This window comes from Choloepus didactylus, chromosome 1, assembly GCF_015220235.1.
Source record: "Choloepus didactylus isolate mChoDid1 chromosome 1, mChoDid1.pri, whole genome shotgun sequence".
Classification (NCBI taxonomy): domain Eukaryota; kingdom Metazoa; phylum Chordata; class Mammalia; order Pilosa; family Megalonychidae; genus Choloepus; species Choloepus didactylus.
The window spans coordinates 144,864,074-144,888,484 of NC_051307.1; the positions used below are offsets into that span (position 1 = coordinate 144,864,074).

Here is a 24,411-nt window from a genome sequence, read left to right on the forward strand (position 1 = left end):
CAATAAGCCACAATGATTTAATTACCATATTCATCCTAAACATCAACCCAAACTTTTCTGTATCAATCATTATTTTTAAAACAAAATCTTCTGGCCAAATGTAAACCTCCATGATCAAGAATAAAACATTAGATGAAGTTAATAGCAAATTAAGCTAAAAGCTTAAAATTTTATGTATTCTAAATATTGGCCATAAGTTCTACCAATTTAAAAACAAATAAATTGCTTAATTTCATGATTTTAAAAATCCCACAAAAATGCCCTGTGGTGATTTTTAAGCTATTATTCATCCTAAGAAAGCAGGTAAAAGGCTACTTACAAAACTGTTTTATTATTTTCTCAAGTAACTAGTGGTGTGAAGAAAACTTTTACTAAGGAACTATTAAAAACCCAACAAAATATTTATACAATGATTATAACTGTTGTTAGCATCTACTACAAAAAACTTACCCATCACCCTCAGCATATTTTACATTTATCTAGCTAATTTTCCATCAAATTTCTGGTCAGATACAGACCAATGGTATAGAAGAAAGTCCAGAAATAAACCCTTACATTTATGGTCAACTGACTTTCAACAAAATTGTTAGGGCAAATCAACGAGAGAGAGAATAGCGTTTTTCACAACTGATGCTGGAACACCTGGATATATCCATGTGTATAAAAAAAAAAAAAAATGAACTTGGACCTTTACCTTACAACTTAATAAGAAGAAAAGCAACCCAATTTTAAAATTAGGCAAAATATTTGAATAGATAGCTCACCAAAGAATAATAAAAACAAAACAAAACAAAAAAATTTCTGGTCAGAAAAAAATGTTTTAAAAGAGAAAATAAGACACATGCTGTGAATTGTACCAACTTGCTGGTTGTGATACTGGTTAGGAGAAACTGGGTGAAGGGTCATGGGACCTGACTCTTCTCTTTTTTTAAAACATCTTGTACTATGTAATTATTTCCAAGTAAAAGTTAAAAACAAAAAAACAAACAAAAAAACATGCAATAGTAAAAAGTCAATTCAAAGAGTATACACAAAAAGGTATGCAATGAATAAGTCCCTCTAAGAACAGCGACAACCATATCATTTGTATTAAGGTCTTAAAAAAGCCCATTACAAAGAATTTCTTTAATACTTTGGAGCAGGAGAGGACTTTCTCACCATATGCCTCAAAATATATAAAAATCAAAAACTTCTTCAATATAAAGTACTAGACATCTGTAATAACAGAAGATCTTTAGAAAAATGGGTAGAATTCACACTGACAGATCACACAGGTAAAAAATATAAACATGAAAAAAACTCAACACTTCACCCACAATATACAGATTAAATATACAGATTAAAACTACAATGTAACACCATTTTCCAAAACAGACCGGCAGACATATTAAAATTTAATACACTGTTAGTTAGGCTGTGGGAAAACAGTCCTTTGTATACAGTGCTGGTACAAGTGGTATAATCATTATCACCCTTACAGAGACCACTTAGGTTATATCTAACACAGTTACGCACCCACACACACCTTTATTTCTTTTTAAAAATTTAAAAAAATGGTTGATTTAAAAAATTTTATCATACAAGTTGTGGTTTTACAGGAAAATTATGCCCAAAATACAGGGCATCCATACACCACTCTATTATTACCACCTTGCAATAGTTCTTTATTCACTGTGAGCCAGCAATCCTACACCTGGGAATTTATTCTAGGTATTTTTACAAAAATAGGAAATAATATATTTAAATAAGGCTACTCGTTGCAGCACTGTTTATAACAGCAAGGCACCTATCAACATGGAACTGGTTAAAAGAATCACGGTATAGCCATCCATTTAATTGAATACTATGCATCTATAAAAAAACATGAGGATGAGATGGGAGCAATGTATCTTTGCGGTCTTTAAAAAAGGTAGAGGTACAGAAGTGTGTATAACATTTTATCTTCTGCATGAAAAAAGGAAGTAGGATGATAAAGTATATTGTATTTGCTTGTGTATGTGTAAGAAATTGTGAAAGGATACAAGCACACATAAACTAAGAAAGTGGCGATCTGTTTGGGAAGGCAGGAAGATGGGGGAGAGCGATAAAATCGAGACTACTTTCAATGCACTATGTAGAATATTGAAAAACACATTCCGAGATGAAAATAACTCATGTAGGATTTATTTTCCTGTAGTGTGTGAACTGACGTGAACAAATGACAGGAAAAGTAACCACAGGAAAAGGGAGAAAGGAGTGAAAAAGATGCAGCAACTTCACTTTCTCTAGGAACTATTTAATTCTGGCGGATAAGACAAATCAACATAAATGATCCCCACCCTCTCTACCCAGCCCTTTAAGGAGTACATTTCCAGCTATAAATATTTGTAATTTATAAAATTTATTTCCTTGGTTAAGAGTGAATTATACTACCTAAGAATATGGTGTAAATAATGTTTATAAGTCCTGGTACAGTGATCTCTATTCATTTAAAGTGATTCTGGTAGGGAAATAGTAAAAATTTATGGTAAATATCTATGATACAAAATGCCACGTAAACTTACACAATAAAAAATGTTACATTAAAAACGCATCCAAAGAAGGTTCAGATAAGATTAATATTACCTCCTTTTTCCAGAGCTCTTATACATTTCCAAGTTATGATACTGGGAGGGAACATTTTAATATTTATAATAAAATCTAACATAATTATAGTCCTTTTACATCCACTCTAAAGAAAAAATTTAAAAACTAGCTGAACTAAAATTCTTTCTATTAAAGTACTCAAGATAGGAGATATAAACATTTAGTCTGGGAAAACTGGAGCCTGCTACAAAAGTGAAATCTGCAAAGAAATTTTACCATTACAATTCAAATTTCCAAATAAACCATGAAAATTTAGTTAATATCCTATTATTTCAAGTTAAATACTTAACTGTTACAAGAACATGAAATCTTATCTACTAAAATAAATGAATTTATGCACTAGCTAGTTATTTCATATTAGGCTAACATTAGGCAAGGTTTGATAGGATAAAAAGATTATTTCCTTCCTCTGAGTCATAAATGAAATAAGAAAAGGGTGTGAGAAAGGGGTAGGAGGTGGATGGCATTTTCCCCAATGTTGGAGTGTTTACATTTACAGCAAGCTCTCTTGAAAGAGATTTCATTGTACTGTTTACACAGCAGCAATTAGGTAATTTGATGATAGCATAATTCATCACTGGAGAGTGAATGATACATACCCACTGGTTTAAGCCCAAATTATAAAGCTGACACTATAGTGCTAAATATTCTAAATTACTTCCTGGAGACTGTGAAAATAGGATATGACTGACAATTACCTAGACTTGGATGTATGCTGGTACCTCAGACGAAAAAAAGGGGAAAGGATTAAAAACGATTCCAAATTTTATCAACTGATTTCTAGCTCAGAAAACCTGACAAGAATCTAAATAATATAGTTATACTGAAAAGGAATAAAGGGCAGTGTAGTCCCATATATTTATTCTAGATATACTAAAACCAATCCTTTAGTCTGCCAGGACAGAAGCTGATGGCTAACCAGATTCTAAAAAATTTAGAACTAAGTGACTACAGTAACCTTAATCTAGTAAAATGTCTGTTTTTCAATACTGATTTTAAAGGCATGTTTCCTAGAAAGAACAAATTTTAAATATAAAAGGAAAGATAAATTCAATAAAAATTCTTAATATGAATGAAGACATTAAAACCAGACACAAGTTCAAATTACTTCAATGGGGTTAGGAAAAGAATAAAGATTAAGAAAAAGGCTTGCAGAGAAAGGACTATGTTTAGCAGCCATTTGGGAGTAGAGATCAGTTCTCTTTAAAAAGGTTAACAAAAGCATTCCTTCCTTTTGACTATAAGGAAATAATAGCACTTTAACCATCCAAGGAATATAGGAGAATTTCATGGTATAATTGTATGAAAATGAAAAAAATTGAAGAATATGATAAAAAGGAAGTCAAGGGAAATAAAAACAAAAACATAAAACATTAAGATTTGCAGTTCATTTCAGAAACCAACAAGCACTGAATAAATTTTCACCCAGCAGGACTATTATAAAAATAATCTTATTTATATGCTAAATGTAACATTTCTAAAAATAATTCATAATTCTTCAGCAATGACAAACAAGTGGGCCAAAAAAAAAAAAATCAATAACTTCCTCTATATTCTCCCCTCCCCCATTCCGAATGCCTACTCAACTTTTAAACTGGACATCCTACCATTCTTGTACAGCTCAGTTCAAATGTTTTCTATTCTGTAAAGGTTTCTCTAACCCTCCCAGAAAAAACAGGGTCACTATATAGGGAGCCATGCTCCACACTACCCTTACGGCACTAACCATGTATGCTGTGTTTAATGACTGAGTCTACCCCCTACCAGACAAACCTCTACTGTGCCATGCAAAATCTACCTCTATAACAAGGCTGGAAGCTGTCCATTGAAGAATGCATATGCTGCAGTAGCCTGGACTCACAAGCTGGAACTTGGAGTTTGAGTTCTAAATATGCTACTTGCTACTTTGACTCGAGGGGCTCTCTCCCTTGCTATAACATGAGGTATTTGTATTGGATCACCTTCAAAGCCACTTCCTGACCTTAATGGCAAAACTAACTTTTAAAGCTGTCCTTGGTCTCTAATGGACATGGGTAATGCTATCATTTCAAAGCAACTCAAAACAGATAATTGTGGAAATATCTCTTAATCTCATTCCCCATTTTCAGTCTAAGCTAAACTTGCCTAAGTAAGGAGGAAGGAGGGATAACAGGACATTGCAAAATGCTTGGTCATAAGCATGAAAAAGCTGTATTTGGGGAGAGGAGGGGCAAGATGGCGGCACAGAGAGGAGTGGAAGCTAAGCAGTCCCCCTGGAACAACTACAAAAAACCAGAAACAACTAGTAAATAATCCAGAATAACTGCGGGGAGACAAAGGAGACCATCCACTCATCATACACCAACCTGAATTGGGAGGAATGCCTGAGAACACAGCATAAAATCTGTAAGTAAAACCTGCGGAACCAGGTCGGGAGACCCCCTCCCCCATAGCCCGAGCTGCGGAGCCTCGTGGTGACAGAGAGAAGCTCTCTCCCAGCAAGCGAATACAGCTCAGCTGAGCTCCAACTGGGGTTTTAAGTAGCGAGTGTGAACTGTTCACTACAGGTACACAGCCCCAAAAAACAGACAGAGGCTTTGGGTGACGACTGACCTGGGAGAGCCAGAGGGTCGCCTTGACTGGGTCTGAAGGGGACTATCTGTTTCTTTTTCGGCTCAGTGGAGAAAGCCCCAGTCATTTTAAGTTTCCAGGGCTGTGAATCAGGGAAGGGCGGAGACAGCACAAGCAGAGAGCAAGACTATTGAAATGCTAATGACCTCCACCTGAGGGATCTGTCTTCTCTAGGAGGAAAGGGGTGGGGCCCTTTCCATTCAGAACCAGACCCCAGAGCCTGGGGGAACACAGCCATACCTCCTCACACCAGTCAAGAATTATAGGCTGACAGGCGCCACCTGCTGGGCAGAAAAGCACAGTGACCCGAGGCATCAAAGGGTGGAGCAATTTTCTAAGACACACCCGCAGGGAAACCAGATACTGAATATTTCTTCCCTCTGGGACCTGAGCCTGTTCTGGTCTGGGAAAACCTGATTTGGATAACCAAGGAAACCATGCCTAGACAACAGAAAATAACAACCTACACTAAGAAAAACAAAGTTATGGCCCAGGCAAAGGAACAAACGTAGACTTCAACTGAGATACAGGAATTTAAACAACTAATGCTAAATCAATTCAAAAAGTTTAGAGAAGATATTGCAAAAGAGATAGAGGCTGTAAAGGAAGCACTGGACATGTATACGGCAGAAATCAAAAGTTCAAAAAACCTACTAGTAGAATCTATGGAAATGAAAGGCACAACACAAGAGATGAAAGACACAATGGAAACATAGAACATCAGATCTCAAGAGGCAGAAGAAAACACTCAGGAACTGGAGAACAAAACACCTGAAAGCCTACACGCAAAGGAGCAGATGGAGAAAAGAATGAAAAAATATGAGCAACGTCTCCGGGAACTCAAGGATGAAACAAAGTACAATAATGTACGTATCATTGGTGTCCCAGAAGGAGAAGAGAAGGGAAAGGGGGCAGAAGCAATAATAGAATGAAAAAATATGAGCAACGTCTCCGGGAACTCAAGGATGAAACAAAGTACAATAATGTACGTATCATTGGTGTCCCAGAAGGAGAAGAGAAGGGAAAGGGGGCAGAAGCAATAATAGGGGAAATAATTAATGAAAATTTCCCATCTCTCATGAAAGACATAAAATTACAGATTCAAGAAGCGCAGCGTACTCCAAACAGAAGAGATATGAATAGGTCTACACCAAGACACTTAATAATCAGATTATCAAATGTCAAAGACAAAGAGAGAATCCTGAAAGCAGCAAGAGAAAAGCAATCCATTACATACAAAGGAAGCTTAATAAGACTATGTGTGGATCTCTCAGCAGAAACCATGGAGGCAAGAAGGAAGTGGTGTGATATATTTAAGATACTGAAAGAGAAAAACCACCAGCCAAGAATCCTGTATCCAGCAAAGCTGTCCTTCAAATATGAGGGAGAGCGCAAAATATTTTCTGACAAACAGACAATGAGAGACTTTGTGAACAAGACACCTGCCCTACAGGAAATACTAAAGGGAGCACTACAGGGTGATGGAAGACAGGAGTGTGTGGTTTGGAACACAATTTTGGGAGATGGTAGCACAACAATGACATCAATAAGCAATTGCCCTGAGAGAGAGAGAGAGAGAGAATTACTGGACATCATTCCGGAGAATGCTGGAGCCTGCAGTGACTATCTCATCCTAAGGGATATGTACCTTTGTCTGTGACTAGGGTATTTTACAACTGTAGATAACTGATAACAGTGTGAATAATTTTTGTCTATAGATATGCAAATAACTTCTGTCTCCTGGAGAAAGGACCCTGCCCAAACTCTGAAATTCATTGCATTCATTTGTGGATTTATTTCAACATTCCTTCACTTCATATTAATTTGTGTTTCTTTGACTTCTTCTTTGAAGCTATTTTAACATCAGCCTGGTTCCCTCATTTAATAAATTAAATAAAATCTATGACATATGTACATTAAAAAAAAAAAAAAAGCTGTATTTGGAGATAAGACAAAATAGTTTCTACAATGAAAGTATAGAGAATCTCTAAGTGATTAAAGGGATAATGATGGAAAGGGACCCATCTATGACAAAGGAAATGCCAAGGATGATCTGGGTATTTAGCTTGGAGCAATTAAGAGTGGAGAAATGGTTACTGTGTCTTAGAAAAAAGGCTAGATTTTTTGTGTGTGGAGGGGAGGCAGGGAATGAGTGACAGAGGAACATGGGATTATAGATGAGAAAATGAGAAATTTAAGTTTCAGTTGGGACTCTCGAATTTTAAGACATCTGGGATGTATGCAAATCCTAGTGAAGAAATAAGAAGGTTGCTAGAAATGGTATCTAGAGCTCCAGAGAAATCTCTGGCCTAGAAGTCTAGACTTGAGAGTTGTCAGATGTGGTATATGGTTCAAATTGTGGGTAAAGCTATCACTTCAACAGTGAGAAGACAAGTGTGCCCACAACACTGGGAAACACCAACATGGAAGAAGTTGGGCTTGGGAAGAAACCACTCTTCTTGGGAAAGCTGCTGGTTCTTTTCATCAGGCAAACTTATTCCTTTTGTTGTTTGCCTCCTTTCTCAAACATTCAACATACTATTTCTTTCAACTGAAGAGCCATTCTTTAATAAATCGTCTCAATTCCATTTCCTCAATGAGGCCTGACCAAAGTTGAAATGACATTATCCCCTTGTATACCAAATGCCAAATACCAGAGAACACATAAACATTTTTGTTCATCTTATAGGTAATCTTCTTATTTATGCCTATTTTTTTTTGAAGGTTCAGAGATGTTATTTAAAAAAGCTTTATAGGAAAAGCATTCTATGGACATCATATTTGACAGTAAAATTATATCAGTCTCATCATTAGTTTTACTTGACCAAAACCCAGCACCAAGGTTACTGACTAATCTTTCTTGGATACCTTATGTCCCTTCCAAATCTGTCCCACAAATCCAGGGAAACTAGTAAATAAAAACAAAGATTGTCAAGGGACTATTTCAAACTAGGGCTAAACCCAGAAGAATAAGAGTATCATGAGGTTTTAAAAGAGGTAGTGGTTTCATTCTGATTTAGACTAAAGAGGTAAGAAATAAAGCCAACACCAAGCATGGTCATTACCCCTTAATGAAATGGACAGAATATACAAAGGGGAAAAAATCTGGTCCTTAGTTTACTTTTAATAAATCAATGTTTCACATCTGGGATGTTATAAAAATCTGTATTGGCCTGGGTTTCTGATCTTCAATAAATATAAAGAAAGCATGGTGAACATATGTCCTGAAGACTAAGAAAGCTGTCTAGGTCATCAGCTTACAACCATTTGGCTCAACTCACTTTCGCTCTCTGCTTCATTCTAAGGGCAGAGAGCTTACTGCTCAGCAGTTGCCTGAGCAAAAAGCTCAATTCTGAAAGAATAATAAAGTGGTTTAAGAACACAGTCTTTGGAACTAGACAAACTAGTTTCAAAGCCTGACTCCACCAATTACTAGTGGTAATTACTACTGGATCCACCAATTACTATTGGAAATTACTAGTGGATCCTAGCAGGTTAACACACTTAAACCAGTTTCCTCATCTGTAATGGGGTCATGGTTGTACCACCTTAAAAAAGGGCTGCTGTGGAGATTTATGAGGCTGCATATACAAAAGTAAACATCGCCACCCTCCACTTTTTTTTTTTTTTTAACAAAAGTAAAAAACAAAAACAAAAACACCCAAGCAATTAGTTCCTATTACTTGGATCAATCGGGGACTTGGGCACTATTTCATAAGGTCTATTATTCCAGTGTATCTTAAGTTACAAATTAATGAAGAGTTAAGGGCCCGAGGCAGTGAGGTACAAATGAAAATCCACTGTGATTAGTATTAGGCATTACCTGGCTTCATATTTATGTCTAACCCTAAAGAATAAAACAATGCTAACTACTGCTTCATATTTACTTGATTACCTACTCAATATAATGTTAAAGACGTAATGCAGTTATAAAATATATGCCAATAAAAATTTGCTTAAGATTTTAAATTTACATCGATATTTACTGAGCACAGCATTCCTGTGGACTGAACATTAATAAAGTTCTTAGTGATCTTTAGGACCTCAATGTTTGTTTGGACTAAAAACAATCTTGACTTATTGTGGGAAAATTTTAATTCATTCAACAAAAAAATTTCCAAAAATGTGTTTAACTAAAAACATGCCTTCTGTTAGTATTAAGTGAAATTTCAAAAATAAATATTACTAAAAGCAATTTAAAACAGTGAAGCAAAGTGTTGCTTTGCTTTGAAACCACATAGCTTTAGAATTATCTGCTTCAAAAAGGGATTCTGATGTAGGTCAATAAAGTAAAGTATCATTACTATAAAATTTAAAGGGTCTTACAGTTCTTTCACTCAAGCAGAACCGTACTCAAGTAGGTACATTTTCAGTAATAAAAAATTTTTGTACCTAAATCCATAGTACTAAATTTTCCCAGGCAATAACAATGCTTTAATTTAGCCATAGAGAGTGACAGAATTTTATGTTTGTACACATCAGCTTATATAAAATCTTGTTAAGAATTCTAAACTTATATCATGACTTGAAATTTGTTAAAGTCAATTTAGATTCTAGAGATGAGATTTGTTATCTGAAATGGGACACTTCACCCAAGTTCTCTTTAGCCCTCTTTATTCCTTCCAAAAGGCTCCGCCCCTCTGATTCTTCCCTAATTTTACTTTTGTTGTCTTTAAATAGTTCTTCTCTATTGAACTAAACCTTAAAGGCAGGAACTGTGTCCATTTCAAAGGTCTACATGAAACTAACACCCATAACTTATGATCACAAACCAGAACCCATATTCTTGATTATGACAGCTATGAAAACACAGAACTAGAGAATTCACTCAATTCAATCCCTCCACAGAATATTCTTATATTCTTCTATATGAACCTAAACTAAATGCAATAACAATCATCGCTGATTTTTCTGATTTACATTTTGGAATCTCTATTGTACAGGCAGGGTTTATGAAACATTTAAAGATAGAATGGCAAGGTAAACATCACTGGAGGCACTCATAAACTCTGAGTGGTGGCAATAAACAAAAGGGCTTTGGCTCCACAGTCATAACCTGGTTTGAATTCCAGCTCTATCACTTTTAAGATGTGACTTTAGGCCCGTTATTCAGCCTCTCTAAAGGGTAACAACAGGACCAAATACTAGGATTCAGTGAGATAATGCATTCATGCCTGGCACATGAAAAACACCTAATGTATTACCTATGCAATTTGTATTAATCATGTTAAAGTGGCCAAAAGCTAAATATCGTGACATGAACAAGGAACATTAGCTCAGAAATTAGGTGACCTGGGTTCTGCAACTGATGCTGTTTCTAATTGAATGTAATAATTACTAAATTTTGTGATGTCATATGCAAGGAATTTTCATGTACTTAAACATTTATTAGGTGCTGGGCATACAGTGTAAACAGACAATCTCAGAGTTTATGAGTTTACAATTTACTGTAGGAGACAGACAAATTAACAGGAGAGATAAATGCCAAGACAGGGCAAGATCTCAGAGGGAATTTTGGGGCAACAAATTAAGATCTGGGGTCAAGAAAGAATGTTTTAGTAGAGGAGGTGCCACAATTGGGTGAAAAAGAAAAGGACACACACACAAAAGTGTTCCAAGTAAAAGGAATAGTAGGTGCAATGCTTCATAAACCATGTTAGTCACATTAGAAAACTTGAATAAGGTAGACCAGTTACAAGATTGTTGCATTTACACATAAGAAAGGATAGTAACCTGCATGGGGATGAGAAAGATGGATAGAAATGTTTGGGAGGTAGCGCTGGCAGTACTTTGTGATTAACTGGCCATGAGGGATTAGGGAAGTTTGACTCTAAGGAGAGATGCCTAGGCTAGAGGTGACAGGTTTGAGAGCCTTGAGCATATAGATGACTTCCTAGTGCATGCAGGTGAGATTCAAAGCCATCTATAAGTTCTTAGCATGATGAACAATGTGAGAAGAGGGTCTGAATAGTACCCTGAGGACACTAATAACATTTAAAAGGACAGAAAGGAAAAGCCTGCCAAGGGAGGCAGGAAAAAAACAGGAGGGGATCAAAACGCAGATGTCAAAATCAGCCCTGAATGCAAAATCTATCACATTAGCTTTGTACAAATGAATAAATATTTGGAACAGTAAAAACTATTAAAAAGTTTCTTATTCACCATAATTGCAACTATTAATATGCGTGCATAAGTCCTCAAAGTCTGGAAGAGACTATGAAAACAATGAGGAAGTAACTGTGTTAAAAAACTTGGATTAGGAATGAGTGTCCTTATTCTATTTTCCAAACTTTCCATAGTTTTAATTTTGGAAAGGCAAATATATTACCACTAAAGAAGCTGGGGTATAAATGTATCATTCTTAATGACAATTTGAGATAGAATTGTCATATTCAAATGACCTATCAAGTTGTTTGTACATTTAACTATGGCACTGAAGAAACTACACTTTTACTTGATCTGCAGACTATTTCAATTTAATAGAGGAGTCAACAAATTCTTAAGGTTTTACTTGTTTTTGTCTTTAGCAGTCATATTATTCTGTAATTAACTTTAAGCCACATTTAGACACACAGGAACTTTGTTACAAACACTTAAAAATAGGGAAAAGGTTATAAGGTTTGGAGCTTATCTGAGACTAACAGAATTATTCATAACTAAAGATAAATGGGAAATTCTGAAAATCCGGGGAAACTGGAGGGGATATTATTTGTGATTCGCCCTCACCCAAGAAACACTACAACTCAAAGTAGGCTTTAAAAAGTGCGTTCCAGAGCTTGAAATTTATAAGTCCTAAATATTAAATTAAAGGATGAGTTCATTAGTGATTACACTTAGCATAATACTATTCTAGTAAGTACTAAGATTTTTCTAAAACCAATATATAATAGATATACAATATTATGCTTATAATCATAAGCATTAAATCTGAGCAGAATTTTCTAATGCAATAAATGCTCAATTTTAGATATTTAGCAACTCATAAAATTGTCACTGCTACTTAAGTTCAAAGTAAATCAAATTTATGTATCCATGTATTTATTCAATATAAAAGTGTGTCATCTTATTCTTCACGTTTTCCGATCTTACTCTCCATACCAGCAAACTGACTGTTGAGTCCAGATTTCAGTTAGAAAGCTGGATTCAAATCCTCCCTCCACCACCGCATCTGAGCAAGTTACTTAACCTCTCTAAGCTTTCCATTTCCTTCTGTAAACTGAGGATATTGATAGTTATCTATATAATATGGCTGTTGCAAAAATTGAGTGAGATAACACAAAAAAGTACTTAGCACGGTGCCTGACACATAGTAACCACTTAATAGCAAAAACACAACTACTTTGTGGAGAAATTCAATGAACACATGAGCACAGAACACATGACAGTATGAAATTCTTGAAACTGAAAGTGGCTAGATTCTGATTTATTTAATCAGCCTAATGGTCTTGAACAAATACTAGTAAGAGATACAGGATCAGTGATCATTATCACATAATGATATGTACTCATTAAAAATTTGCTTTCATTAGTCACATAATGACTTGTCCTTGAGACACAAAACATTGACTAGTAGTGTTACCTAACAATTTTTGAAAAAATGTGACAAATGCTAATACTTCACCAAAAACTGAACATACAGAAAATTCTACCCCAAATTCCAGGGGTTCATGATCCCTTGGAGCCCACCCACTGACTACTAAACATGGATAATTCATGCTAAAGAAATTAGAAATTATTTTGCTGATTATCAAAGCTATGCAGATTTACTGTGGAAAATGAAGAAAAGAGAAAAGTGTATGAATAAGGGACAACTGTTAATAGTTCGTTGTATTTCCTTCTAGACTACAACTGACCACAATTTCCGGTTTAAGAAACTTAAGTTCACAGATGTAATGAAATACTGTATCAGAAACAATTTAGAACAACATTATTCAAAAGATACAATGGGTGTGGCTGTGGAAGAGAGAGAATAACATGTCTCTGGTTAAGGATAAAGTTGGAAATAAATACAGTGGCCTATCAGCCATACATTTAGGCTTTTTTTCTTGAAAATAATTTCAAATAATCTTTGCTAACTTGCAGAATATGTGTACCACAGTTTAATATTTTTTGAAAATATTAATTCTACAACTGTATGACCTTTGACATATAACTTAACCAGGCTCTTTTTTTCCATCTGCAAAACATGATCTTCAGATTGGAGATTTAAGAATTTCACCCTGATTTAAATTTTATGATTCCAAGAGTCCTCCTACAAAATACAGATGTGTTTAAAACAAAGCAAAATAAGAAGGTACACAAAACAAGTTAAAATTTTTTTTTCTAAACAGCAAACAGTTCTGAAAGGAAATGTTTTAATTTTCAGGGCATACAAAAAGGTATACTGAATTCTAATACACTGTTTTCATTTGATATTGGTATTTTAGGTATTCTCAATGTAGGAATTGAGAAAATTTTCTTGGCTTTATTTTAGAGACACTTAAAAGAAAAGTGCTTTTAAGAAAAATAAAATCCCCAAAGCAATAAAATTAATTTAGACTATATTTTATGAAGAAAATGGAGGTACCTTTTTTTTTTTTTTAAATAAAAGTTAAACTTAAAAGATTGATATATTACTTCTCAAACATCTCCTGGGATAATAACTAGAAAGTATTTGGGGCCCTTTACTATATTATAGCATCTATAGCAGATGCAATAGCAATATTTAAATCATCCTAACTATAGTTCAGATTTCACTTTCTGTTTTAAACTGATATATTTATTAAACACCACTGCAAAGATATGGCCTTCAACTTCATAAGACTTTCAAAGGATTATATACCTCCAAGTACTGAAAACTTATTTTCTAAGTTTATGCTATATTTAATACTATATCTTAGTTATACAATGTGCTCATTTTGTTCATAAATATTCATCTCAATACAACAACATCAGGTATAATACATAAAATCTAATCCATTAAGTCTTACCAATTTATGACCTGATGAGACACTCTTGTGGACAACATTCAGTCCTTAGAAGCTAGAATAACCCTTCAACCATGTGAGGGCATCACAACTTTTAAACTTTCGGCTTTCGATCATTATTATGTCACATTCCTCCTCCGATGCTGAATTCTAAAAAAAATTCTAGCAAAGAGTTTAAGTAAATAAGTGTTTTAATCAAATAGCCTTCAAAAATCTTTTATAGCAAAGTGTTATGTTTTACCATGATTACACAACTGATATTTTGTACTTAAGTATTTATTTAATGTTGAATTTCATATTTGATCTGGATACTTCAAACTTTAAATTTCAATATGGACTTTCAGGCCATCAGAAATACTTGTTAGTAAAGAGTCAGGTAGAAATGGAACCAATTAAAGGTTTAAGATCATGATCCAGAAATTATGATTTAACACCATAACCTGCTATAGACAACTGCAGTCCTGGAGAATGGCACTTGAGTTCTGTAGTTAGGACCACATCCATATATGAGTTTCTGAGCTTACAGCATAGTTGGCTGGATAAGTAATGATCTATATTGATTTAAATGCTCAAGACAACATTCAATTTTTTTAACTACATCTTAGTCTGTCCCACAACCCCAATTTTAAAACCAGAAAGCATGATGGTAGGAATAAAATTCTGTTATATGCTTTATGTAATAAACATAACAATGTATCATATTGAGCATTGGTCCTCATCTATGTATGGACACAGAAGAAAATTGGGATAGAAGATTTAATAATGGCAAAAATTACTTCAGGAAGAATACCATCGTGAATTTACTAAGTTTTTACAAAAAGGCTTTCAACTGGGCATTTATTTTAATCCCTGAAGGATAACACTGTTCATTAATAACATTTTTTGTTTGGTAAGAATACATATTTATATTTTTAGTTGCCAGTAATCCAGGGAAAGGCACCTATTTATTTGTGGGCATATTTTTGCAACTTAACCCCCTAAATAAAATGACATAATGGGGTAAGGAGGTCATGGAAAGAAGGGGGGTATTACTGAGGAAGATATATTAAGTATATATGTACGAAGCTATGGAAAACTCAATGATAGCATTGTAAAGGAAACTCTGCTGCTATCTTAAGAGATATTTAATCCAAATGTAGGGGTCTGGGCTTATACTGTATAGATTTTGACTTCTAATCGAACTTTTCTATTGCACATGGCCATTTAAAAGTCTCCCACACAATCAAGAACTATTAGGATTTTTTTCAATTTACAAATATCTTTCCAAATGTAATCTCATAACAAACACATTTGACTTCAATAAAAACATACAGATTTACTTTGTCTTTTGTCAAAGTATAGCCTTATAATGTAATCACCTGGTGAAGGCAAAAATCCATATTTATGAGGAAAAATAATAGTTTCAAGTTATAGTCATTTCATCACCGCCATTACCAAATATTTTTAGAAAGTTTTTATGCAACTCTGTCTCCTACCAACCAAAATACTACCATAATTTTTAGAAATGTTTATTTGGATCATTTACTCTTTTGTGGGACAAGTCCCATGAAACAATACAATACAATCCCATATTTAGTAAGGTAAATACTTCCTGAAATATAGCTCTACAATGCTGGTAATGTGCTTGTCCACAGGCTTTGATGAACCGATCATTTAAAGGGCACACTGACTAACCCTTTACTAAAGGGTATGCCAACAAACAGTATTATGATAAATGCCTGGAAAGCCTTTTGAAGATTGAATTAAACCAGCCATATAAAGTAAATTCAGTTATTTTACTATGAAGCTTATAGAAAAAAAATTTAAAAGGGTGTGTGCAGTATCCTAAAATGTATGGTAAATTTACGACTTAAGAGCTGTATACATTTAAAAAGTACAAAATTTCTATGTCAAAATTTTCCCGAGCATGCATTTTCAAAATTAATTGTTACCAAGCACAGAGGTCACTTTTGAAGAATTTTAATAATTAAATTTCAACATGAAAGAAATCCTCATTAAAAATCTGAAATAAAACTGGGTAACTGAAGTACTTACGCATGAAGAGAACTAAGATTAATTAGAAATTCTTTAACTTAATTTAAAATGAGAACTCTTCCTAAAAATGAAAATTTACTTAGAAAGCTGCACTAATATAGCAATCACAATCTTGACTCTTGGCAAAATTGCCAAAATAAATAAATAAATAACAATTCCTGAACATTTCCTACAGTTATTTCTTTTCATTCGTTTTCAGTTTGTGAGGAAAAAAATGAGAATGTGCTATTAAAAGTTCTTGTAGTATATAGTTCAGCAAGAACTAGGCTTAAGCTTACCATTATTTAATTAACTTCCTTTGTCAAAATGTATATGAACAGTACAAAACAGAGAAGCGGGGGCGGGGAGCAAAAGGGTAGATGATTTACAGTTTCCAAGTAATTAATGTGAAAAATGATATGGTAAATAAAATTATCAAACATGTCTACAAGCATCCCTTAAGGAACCTGCTATTTAAATGAATGTGCTTAGTTCAGTCTGATATAAAATTTTACTTTCAAGTATAAACCACATTTATTTTGAAATATTTCAAAAATTCTCTAACACTATTCTCTAATTTAGCCATATTTTCATCCTGTTTTTCAAAAAAATTCAGGATGCTGTGTTGGGACATCCCAGCAACAACAAATCAATGCTTGCTCCTCTGAAGGGCAGAGATGCTTATTTTTTAGTGGAGAAAGAAGGAAAAATGGAGAAAACCTGTATACCCCCAATAAATTATACAGTCTTTCCACAGATTATGTATTGGGGAAATGAGGCTAGAAATATCAAAGGTAATTTTTGAAAACAATTAATCCAAATGTACCTACCTAACAGAATAAGAACATTGGAAAGACAGTATGTTCTGACAAATTCAAATATAAAAAGACAATTACAGAAACTTCATTAAGTCTGTGGTTGATCTAAATAATAATTTAAGACACAAATACTAGTTATGCTAAAAACTAATTATTTAAAAAGGTACTTAACATATTATGCCTTATATCAAATGCTCCTAATGGCGGAAGATAAGCAAATTATATAGATTTGAGAATTTAACACAGCTTTGAGAAACAGCTCTAACAAGCTGTTTTTTTGAAAATCATGTCTATCCACAAATGATTTATACACCCCATCCTTTCAAAAGGAGTAGAAACAGTTTGTAAATGATACAAAGGGCAGTTTATAAATGATACAAAGGAGGAAACGGAATTGAAATTGGGGGTGAGGGAGAAGATAAAAATGGAAAAACAAAATAAGCGGAGGTCAGTTATATATCACTCAAATATATGCCATAAGGACCCATATACTTTATTAAAACTTACTAATAACAGCCAACAAAAGGAAGGACATAGAACTACCCTTAAAATTAAGACCACCAGCACATACTACGTGTTTGAGTCTCATTTCTTGAAACAAAGTGTTATGACCACCCTAGAAATACATTTAGCAACAGCTGCTGCAAATAAACAATGAAATTTTCTGAAGACTAATGGTTAACAGTCACTGTGAAAGAAGGGATGGAATCTGTCAGACGTACAACTCTCTCCCTCCTTGGTCCTCTTGTGCAGAACTAGGGAAAGCATACCTTCTTTATCTTGATACTACCAAGAAAATATATAGAAAGGTATGTTTGGGCTTCTAGAACAAAAGTTACATCGATTCTGAACACCATGCTCTCGGTAGAAAGATCTAACTACCACGGATGCCGCCGTTTAGCATCAATACTCAAGAAGTTTAAAAAAAAATCCTATCTCTGGCCTTATAAGCCTGCATGCATACTTAAATTTATTGAGGACACCACTATTTCTGGGCCAAATATCACAGAATTAAAAACTGTAAGCACGTTCCTAATCCTTTAGTATTTATAACCAAGAATTTCAAACTCTGAAAACAATCAGAAAATAAACTGGCATGAAAATGCTATTTCTTGAGGATCTTTACCCGTGGATACACATTCTAAATTACTACCAGCCATTTAAATTTATTTCTATCAAATATGAAAAGTATTTTACAAGTAGCCATCTGAAGCCTGAATATGGAGGTTAATTTTTGGTAAGCTAAGTCATTTAAAAGCTCTGTATCAATGACAAAAATCTAATATATGCCCTAATTTGAGTGATTTTGGTTAGTAATGTGTGCATGCGTGCATACACATGCCCACATATCAAGAGTGTCAGTCATTTCTCTCATCTATCTGTTCCATATCTTAATAAAAACAAAACATATTAAAATAATTTCATTTAATATTTTGTCTTCCCAAAAGACTGCCAAATTACCTGCAATTTTAAATACACTGAAGATGCGTGAGTTTAAATTGTCAAGGACTAGAATGGGAAGGGAAAAAAAATCAACTGAAAAAACACCTGTTCTATGTTTGTTCTGGTTCAACAATTTCAGGTTATACATCATGTTCCTTCTCTTCTGAACAAGTTCAGTAAGAGTTTTTTCTTAAAAAGCTTTGGTACAGTTCTAGATTTTACAGAAAACATAAATTGGGTTTAGCAAATTATCTAGCTTACATACACACAATTTTCTGCTCCAGTCACAGCTCTGGTTTACTTAAAACCCATTTGGTGAAGTAAAAACTTGTACTAACTGCTCCTGCCTTTTTAAACTGTTTCCCAACTTATTAGAAAATAATTTTCCATTGCCAATTTTTAAGTCTGACCATGTGCTGAAAATACATGTCAGCATGTCAGTGTCCCATTTCAGGTAACTACAAAAAAGCTAGGAGAGGAGAAAAAATGTTTAGGATTCACTGAAACACTACTTCAAACAATGAGGTACAGGTCTATGGTTGAAAATCTAGCAAGAGACGAGCAGCCTTAGAGAACAATAAGAATAAAAACAAGAGGATAAAACAAAATATAATGGATTGTAATTACGTAATTTGTAAACAATAGTGATATAAAAACATCTTCAAATGACACTACTTTTTTAAACTCAAGATAATTAAAATCCTAACTTAATGTATGTATAAAAATAACAGCACAGACAAAACCAGTACATGAATACACCTCAATTTCTATTCTAAGGAATATATCCATGTTAATTTTAGGCAGTACTCCCTTGCCTGTCCCCCCTCCCAGGATACAGAGTAGCCAGGCGATTTTTTTCTTAGTATTTTATCCAGAATGTCAGAATTTCTCTTATTGTGGATATTTAAATTTTAAACAATCCTATAGGAGACTAACACAAGTGAAGTACTTAATTTATTGAATTTGATCATTCTACATCCTTTTAGAAACATGCTGAAGTATTTGGAGTAAATGGGGATGGTATCTGTAACTAACTCTTCAGTGGTTCATAAAATAACGTCAGGATGATAAACTATAAATGACAACATAGTAACAAATGGGGAATCATGGTAAGAAGATTATGGAAGTTCTCTGTACAATTCCTGAAAGTTTTCTTTAGTTTGATAAAGATCAAACATTTTCCCTTCTTTTTGGTTAGTTGGATCTTCTAAACTCTAAGACCACACCCTCTTTAGACTTTCTCCAGTTCTCTAAATGTTTTATCATTATCAGAGATCAAGGCAGCTGGATTACAGTTCAGATATTTCTGGTATTTCCCTCTGGTTACTCGAATATACTAGAAAGTAAAAAGAAATATCTATAAAATGACTCAGTAATCATAATTATTTGTTAAATCTTAACTTCTTGGTTACAGTGATGATGTATTTACCTATCTCTTTTTCCATATTAAGACCAAGTTCATTAAAAGCAAGTATTGCATTTTACTAATTTTATTTCTCCCACTGATTTATTTATAGAAGATAATCAATAAACTTTTGTTGGATCAAATGCATTTCTCTCTGGTATTCTTTTTATTATGATCTATCATAAAAAAACCATATTTTAGGGCTTTAGTCTTTTGGTTGCAAAAGGTGATCTCTCAGAGGACCACTTAAAGTAGCAACAAGAAAGCCCCTTAAATGTCAAGTATCTATAATTTGGGACAAATAGATATTGCGAAAGAGACTACTTTATAATATGACCAAGCATTTAATACTTCACTGAAATTCTCAAGTTCCTATTCAGAACACTGTAAGGATGGGTGTTAGTTTTGTGTGGACTTCCTTCATCATTTGTTAAAACTCCAATGTCTACATTCAGCTACATTCTACCACTGCATTTTATTCCTCCATACTGCTCTTATCTCTTCATCAACAAGAATGTGACATACACTTTGACAGTATCAATTACACAACCATGCACTGTGGCTTTTAAAAAAATTTGGGCCCTGTCTTTCCTATGGTCCCATGACCACCTAGACTGATGCCCATGTATGCATAGTCCAGAATTTTTTATTTACCTTCTTAAGTTCTTCAGTCAGTCAGTTTATAACTTGGGAGTTATTTTTCTGTGCAAGTTACCTTACCTCTACCTTGAACTTAGGAATGAAGAACTCTCCAATTAAGATACTGATGATGGTACCTTGTTATTAATGGGGACTTCTTACCACCATCATCTATGGCAATTCTTATTCCCAAATAACTTCTGGTCACTCCTTTTCTTCTGAGAGAAGACCCACTGGTTTCCCTATTTAGTACTACCACTTATTGCCTCTGATCTGGGATTCTTTCCTAATAGAGCAGAACTGTTTGTTAGCCTACCATTCCTTAAGCATACATACCATTCTTTGAGGTTTTTTTGATAATCACAGCCAATAATAACAAAACAGAAGTAAAGGAATTCAATTCCAATGCTTTCACTTGCCTCTTTTTTCTTTCATTTAGAACTGAAGTGGAGGGAATAAAACTCCACAGAATGGGAATTTTAAGAGTAACTGAATCTAAACCTCAGCATACAAAGTCAACATCCGGGATTAAAGTCACTAAGATGGCTTTACTATCTCTAGTGATGACAAGGCTATTTCCCAAGGGGGCTCATTTACTTTCAGAAAGTAAGCCCAAGGCTGCCTGTTGAAACACCCACCTGGCTGTCCAGGTAAAGTATAAAGAAAGTAGGTTTTTTAGTTACTTTGTATGTAAAGTAGCTATCCTGTAGAAATGGAGTACAACAGACCCGTCACCATCTTTTCCTGTGTAATGTTCATCTATAAACATTACCTGAATGCTGTCATTCACTAACAGCTATCATTTCCCTGCTTTACTAAGTACCTGAACATTTCATAGGCCTGTCCTCAGGTTTTCATGTAAATCTGTGATCCAGATGGTGAGAATATATATATATAAAGCTTTCATCATATCCTCAAAGGATCTTGATAATCTGGACACCCCTGCTCCCTTTACTGCCCAGGTAAGACTCTAGATTAAGTTACTGACAAAAACATTTATACACAGTGGCATAAGAGAGTCCTGTGGGGAGTAGCAACTGTAGTAAGCAAAGTGAGAAAAGCTGGAGATTTAGAGGGCAATTTAGTAAACTGCCACCTCCACATTAACAAAACTATATTTATTTCATATTTATTGAAATATGTTCAATAAAGAAACAGTCCTACATTACAGACTGACATAGGCAACATAATGACTAAATACAAGGTGGAATCCTGGATTGAATTCTGGAAAAGAAAAAAGGACAACAGTGGAAAATACGGTAAAATGTGAGTAAGGTCCATAGTCTAACAGTATTGTACCAATGTAATATCCTTGTTTTGATAACTGTATTATGGTTTTGTAAGATGTTAACATTAGGGAAAGGTAGGTGAAGGGTATACAGGAATCCTCAGCATTATTTCAGCAACTTTTTTTGAAGTCCAAAATTATTTTAAAATAAAAAAGAAAAGAAAGAGAGAAATAGTCCTAAAAAGGGACAGTTCATTAAAAACCTGTGTTCTGATTTTCAGCATCTTGGATTATCCTCCATGGATCAAAATTTAATCAGATAATAAATTATGAGGTATTAGGTACAAATTATTAGGAAATATATTTAAAGTGGTTAGAAAACAATTTGGATTCTTATCCTGAAGGCACTTCCAATATAATTATAAGGTAAGAACACTTAACAAGTAACTAACAATATAACAAGTAACCAACTATAGTGATTCTTTAAAATCATAAAGTTCAGATCTACAACTATGCAGAACCATACAGATGAATTTCAAGGAACCATGTAGATGAATTTCAAAATAATATTGAATGGTGCACTTTTCTGATATAAATTACACTTCAATCAAATGTTTTTAAAGTCATTTGGCTGAACATTCAAAAACGACATCAGCTAAATTCTGAAACTAAGCCTTACCATTTGGGCTAACAAGTAATGGTGAGTGTCTGTGGCAGACTTCTAGAAAGACGAGCAAAATGAAACAAACTGCCTTACTGAGTATCCATGGTATTTGTTATAGGCAGCTTAGTTCTAATTTACTCCTAGCTTTGAAAATGAAATCTTTTAGAGAGTAATGATAGGAAATATTGGAAGTCTTTTCTAACACAAAATACTTGAGGTTATTTAAACAAGAACACATATTTTAATCTAAAAATTTTTAAATTAGATATAAATAAATATGTGAAAAATCACTGTAAAAAAACTTAACAGAAATCAACTATCTAGTAAGAGACTTACCATGAACTTACTTGGACATTCATTGTAAACTAATAATCCATGTCTATTACTTATACATTTTTCTTTAAATTTTGATGCTATCATAAGGAAGGACAAGCAAACTCAAGGGGATGGTGCACTTAGCAACTGTTGCCCTCACTTATTAGCTACGTTTATGCCTTTTCTTCATTAGGGTAGAAACACCCTAAGTATTTATTAATGAGGTTAAATTCTTACCAGTTACACAAATTTTTTTTTTTAGCCTACCTGAGCTAAAGGTCTTCCCTTTAGTAATTCTTTACCCTGGTTTTTAGAAAAGGGTAAAACTATTTGCTATAGACTTTTACTCTGAGCTTTTGCAGACAAAGGATCTCCAACTGAAGCCTGTTGCCCAGTGATTTTCAGGATAGGTTTCTAAATGATTTCTATCAATTTAACAATGGAATGCCAAGAACTAAGTTTTAAAAAGCTGTTCATCAAAGAAGAGAAACAGGATGTCAAATTTTACAGTTACTACTTTGAAATGCCAACAGTCTAGAATATTGTTAAAAACTGACTTTTTCATAACTAGTTAACCGCCTAGAAAATTAACTATGGAAGCTACATTTCTCATTTTAATAAAGATAGTCTACAGCAAAAAGTTTGGGCTTTCTAAGAAAGGGCTGTATTACTTTTGAGCTATCAGTATTTACTGTCCTTTTATTTGAAGATGGTTCCAGCTTATTGATTTCCTGAGGACTCTGCAAGTGACAAATAAGGAAGACAGAAAACTGATGGCACGTATAAGAAAAGGGAAAGAAGGCTTGATAGCAGCTTCAAATTTAGTGCAATAATTGAATGAAGCACCAGATACCAATGAAATTAGAGACTATCTAAATACAGGTAGAAATAGGGAAGGAACCAAAAGACCCATTAGAGAACTTTAAGTCATTACAAGAAAGGTATATCAGTTTTTTGTATTTTATCAAGACACTCTGCTAAGTTGAAAGAGCCCTGGGGGAAAAAAAAAGAGATTCCAGTCTTCGAAGTAAGGCAAACCTAGGGATCTTCACTTATCTAGGGACAGGCTTAATGAAAATTGACAAGGGGCTTAACGGCTGCCCATACTGAAAAGGATTTCCAAAATTACATAAAGAAGACCCTGAAATTGGTATTTATCAACACTGGTAGACAACGTTATACCCCCAAATAAGATGAAGGCAGTAGATAACGTAAGGGATTCACAGTTCTGAATGGTTCTATTTAACAATGGAATCATCCCTGCAAAATAATTATTTGCCAAATTAGTAGTGAAATAAAGAACAATCCAAAATTTTTAATAGTCAAAACTAACAAGGCTACTACTGTATTACATTTCTAAAAAGACTGCTGATTTTCCTTTTTCTAAGGGAAAAGAATGAAGTACACCAGAAAGTACTTGCACTCTGGCTTCGTTTGGTAAACCATTTAAGTGCCAAAACCTTCATGATGTTTCATGCCATAATTTACATTTATATCTTAATTTATATTGTTATGGAGGAACTATTGAAAAACTGCTTTTATAAACATGGTATGACATAATTTAAAACTTCCTGTTCAAGTAACTGTTTTAAGACATTTTTGGTTAAGGGACACATCACCAAAAAGATACCTTGTTAGAACAATTTTCAGAGTGACACACATAAGCAGATCAAGCCTAAGAATTA

The 24,411-nt window shown here is 34.0% G+C and overlaps 1 protein-coding gene across 3 annotated transcripts in view; it reads right to left on the bottom strand.

The window, feature by feature from the left end:
- The window catches only part of TSC22D2 (TSC22 domain family member 2), a 47,970-nt gene that overhangs the window by 8,428 nt on the left and 15,131 nt on the right, over nucleotides 1-24,411 (bottom strand). The window contains exon 2 of one of the 3 annotated variants that reach the window (XM_037842806.1): nucleotides 14,211-14,363. The exons of the other annotated variants lie outside the window; for them this stretch is intronic. Coding sequence (XP_037698734.1) covers nucleotides 14,321-14,363 — 43 coding nt within the window. The 3' untranslated portion in view covers nucleotides 14,211-14,320. Of the gene's footprint in view, nucleotides 1-14,210; nucleotides 14,364-24,411 lie in introns of those variants that run through there. 3 annotated transcript variants of the gene reach the window in all.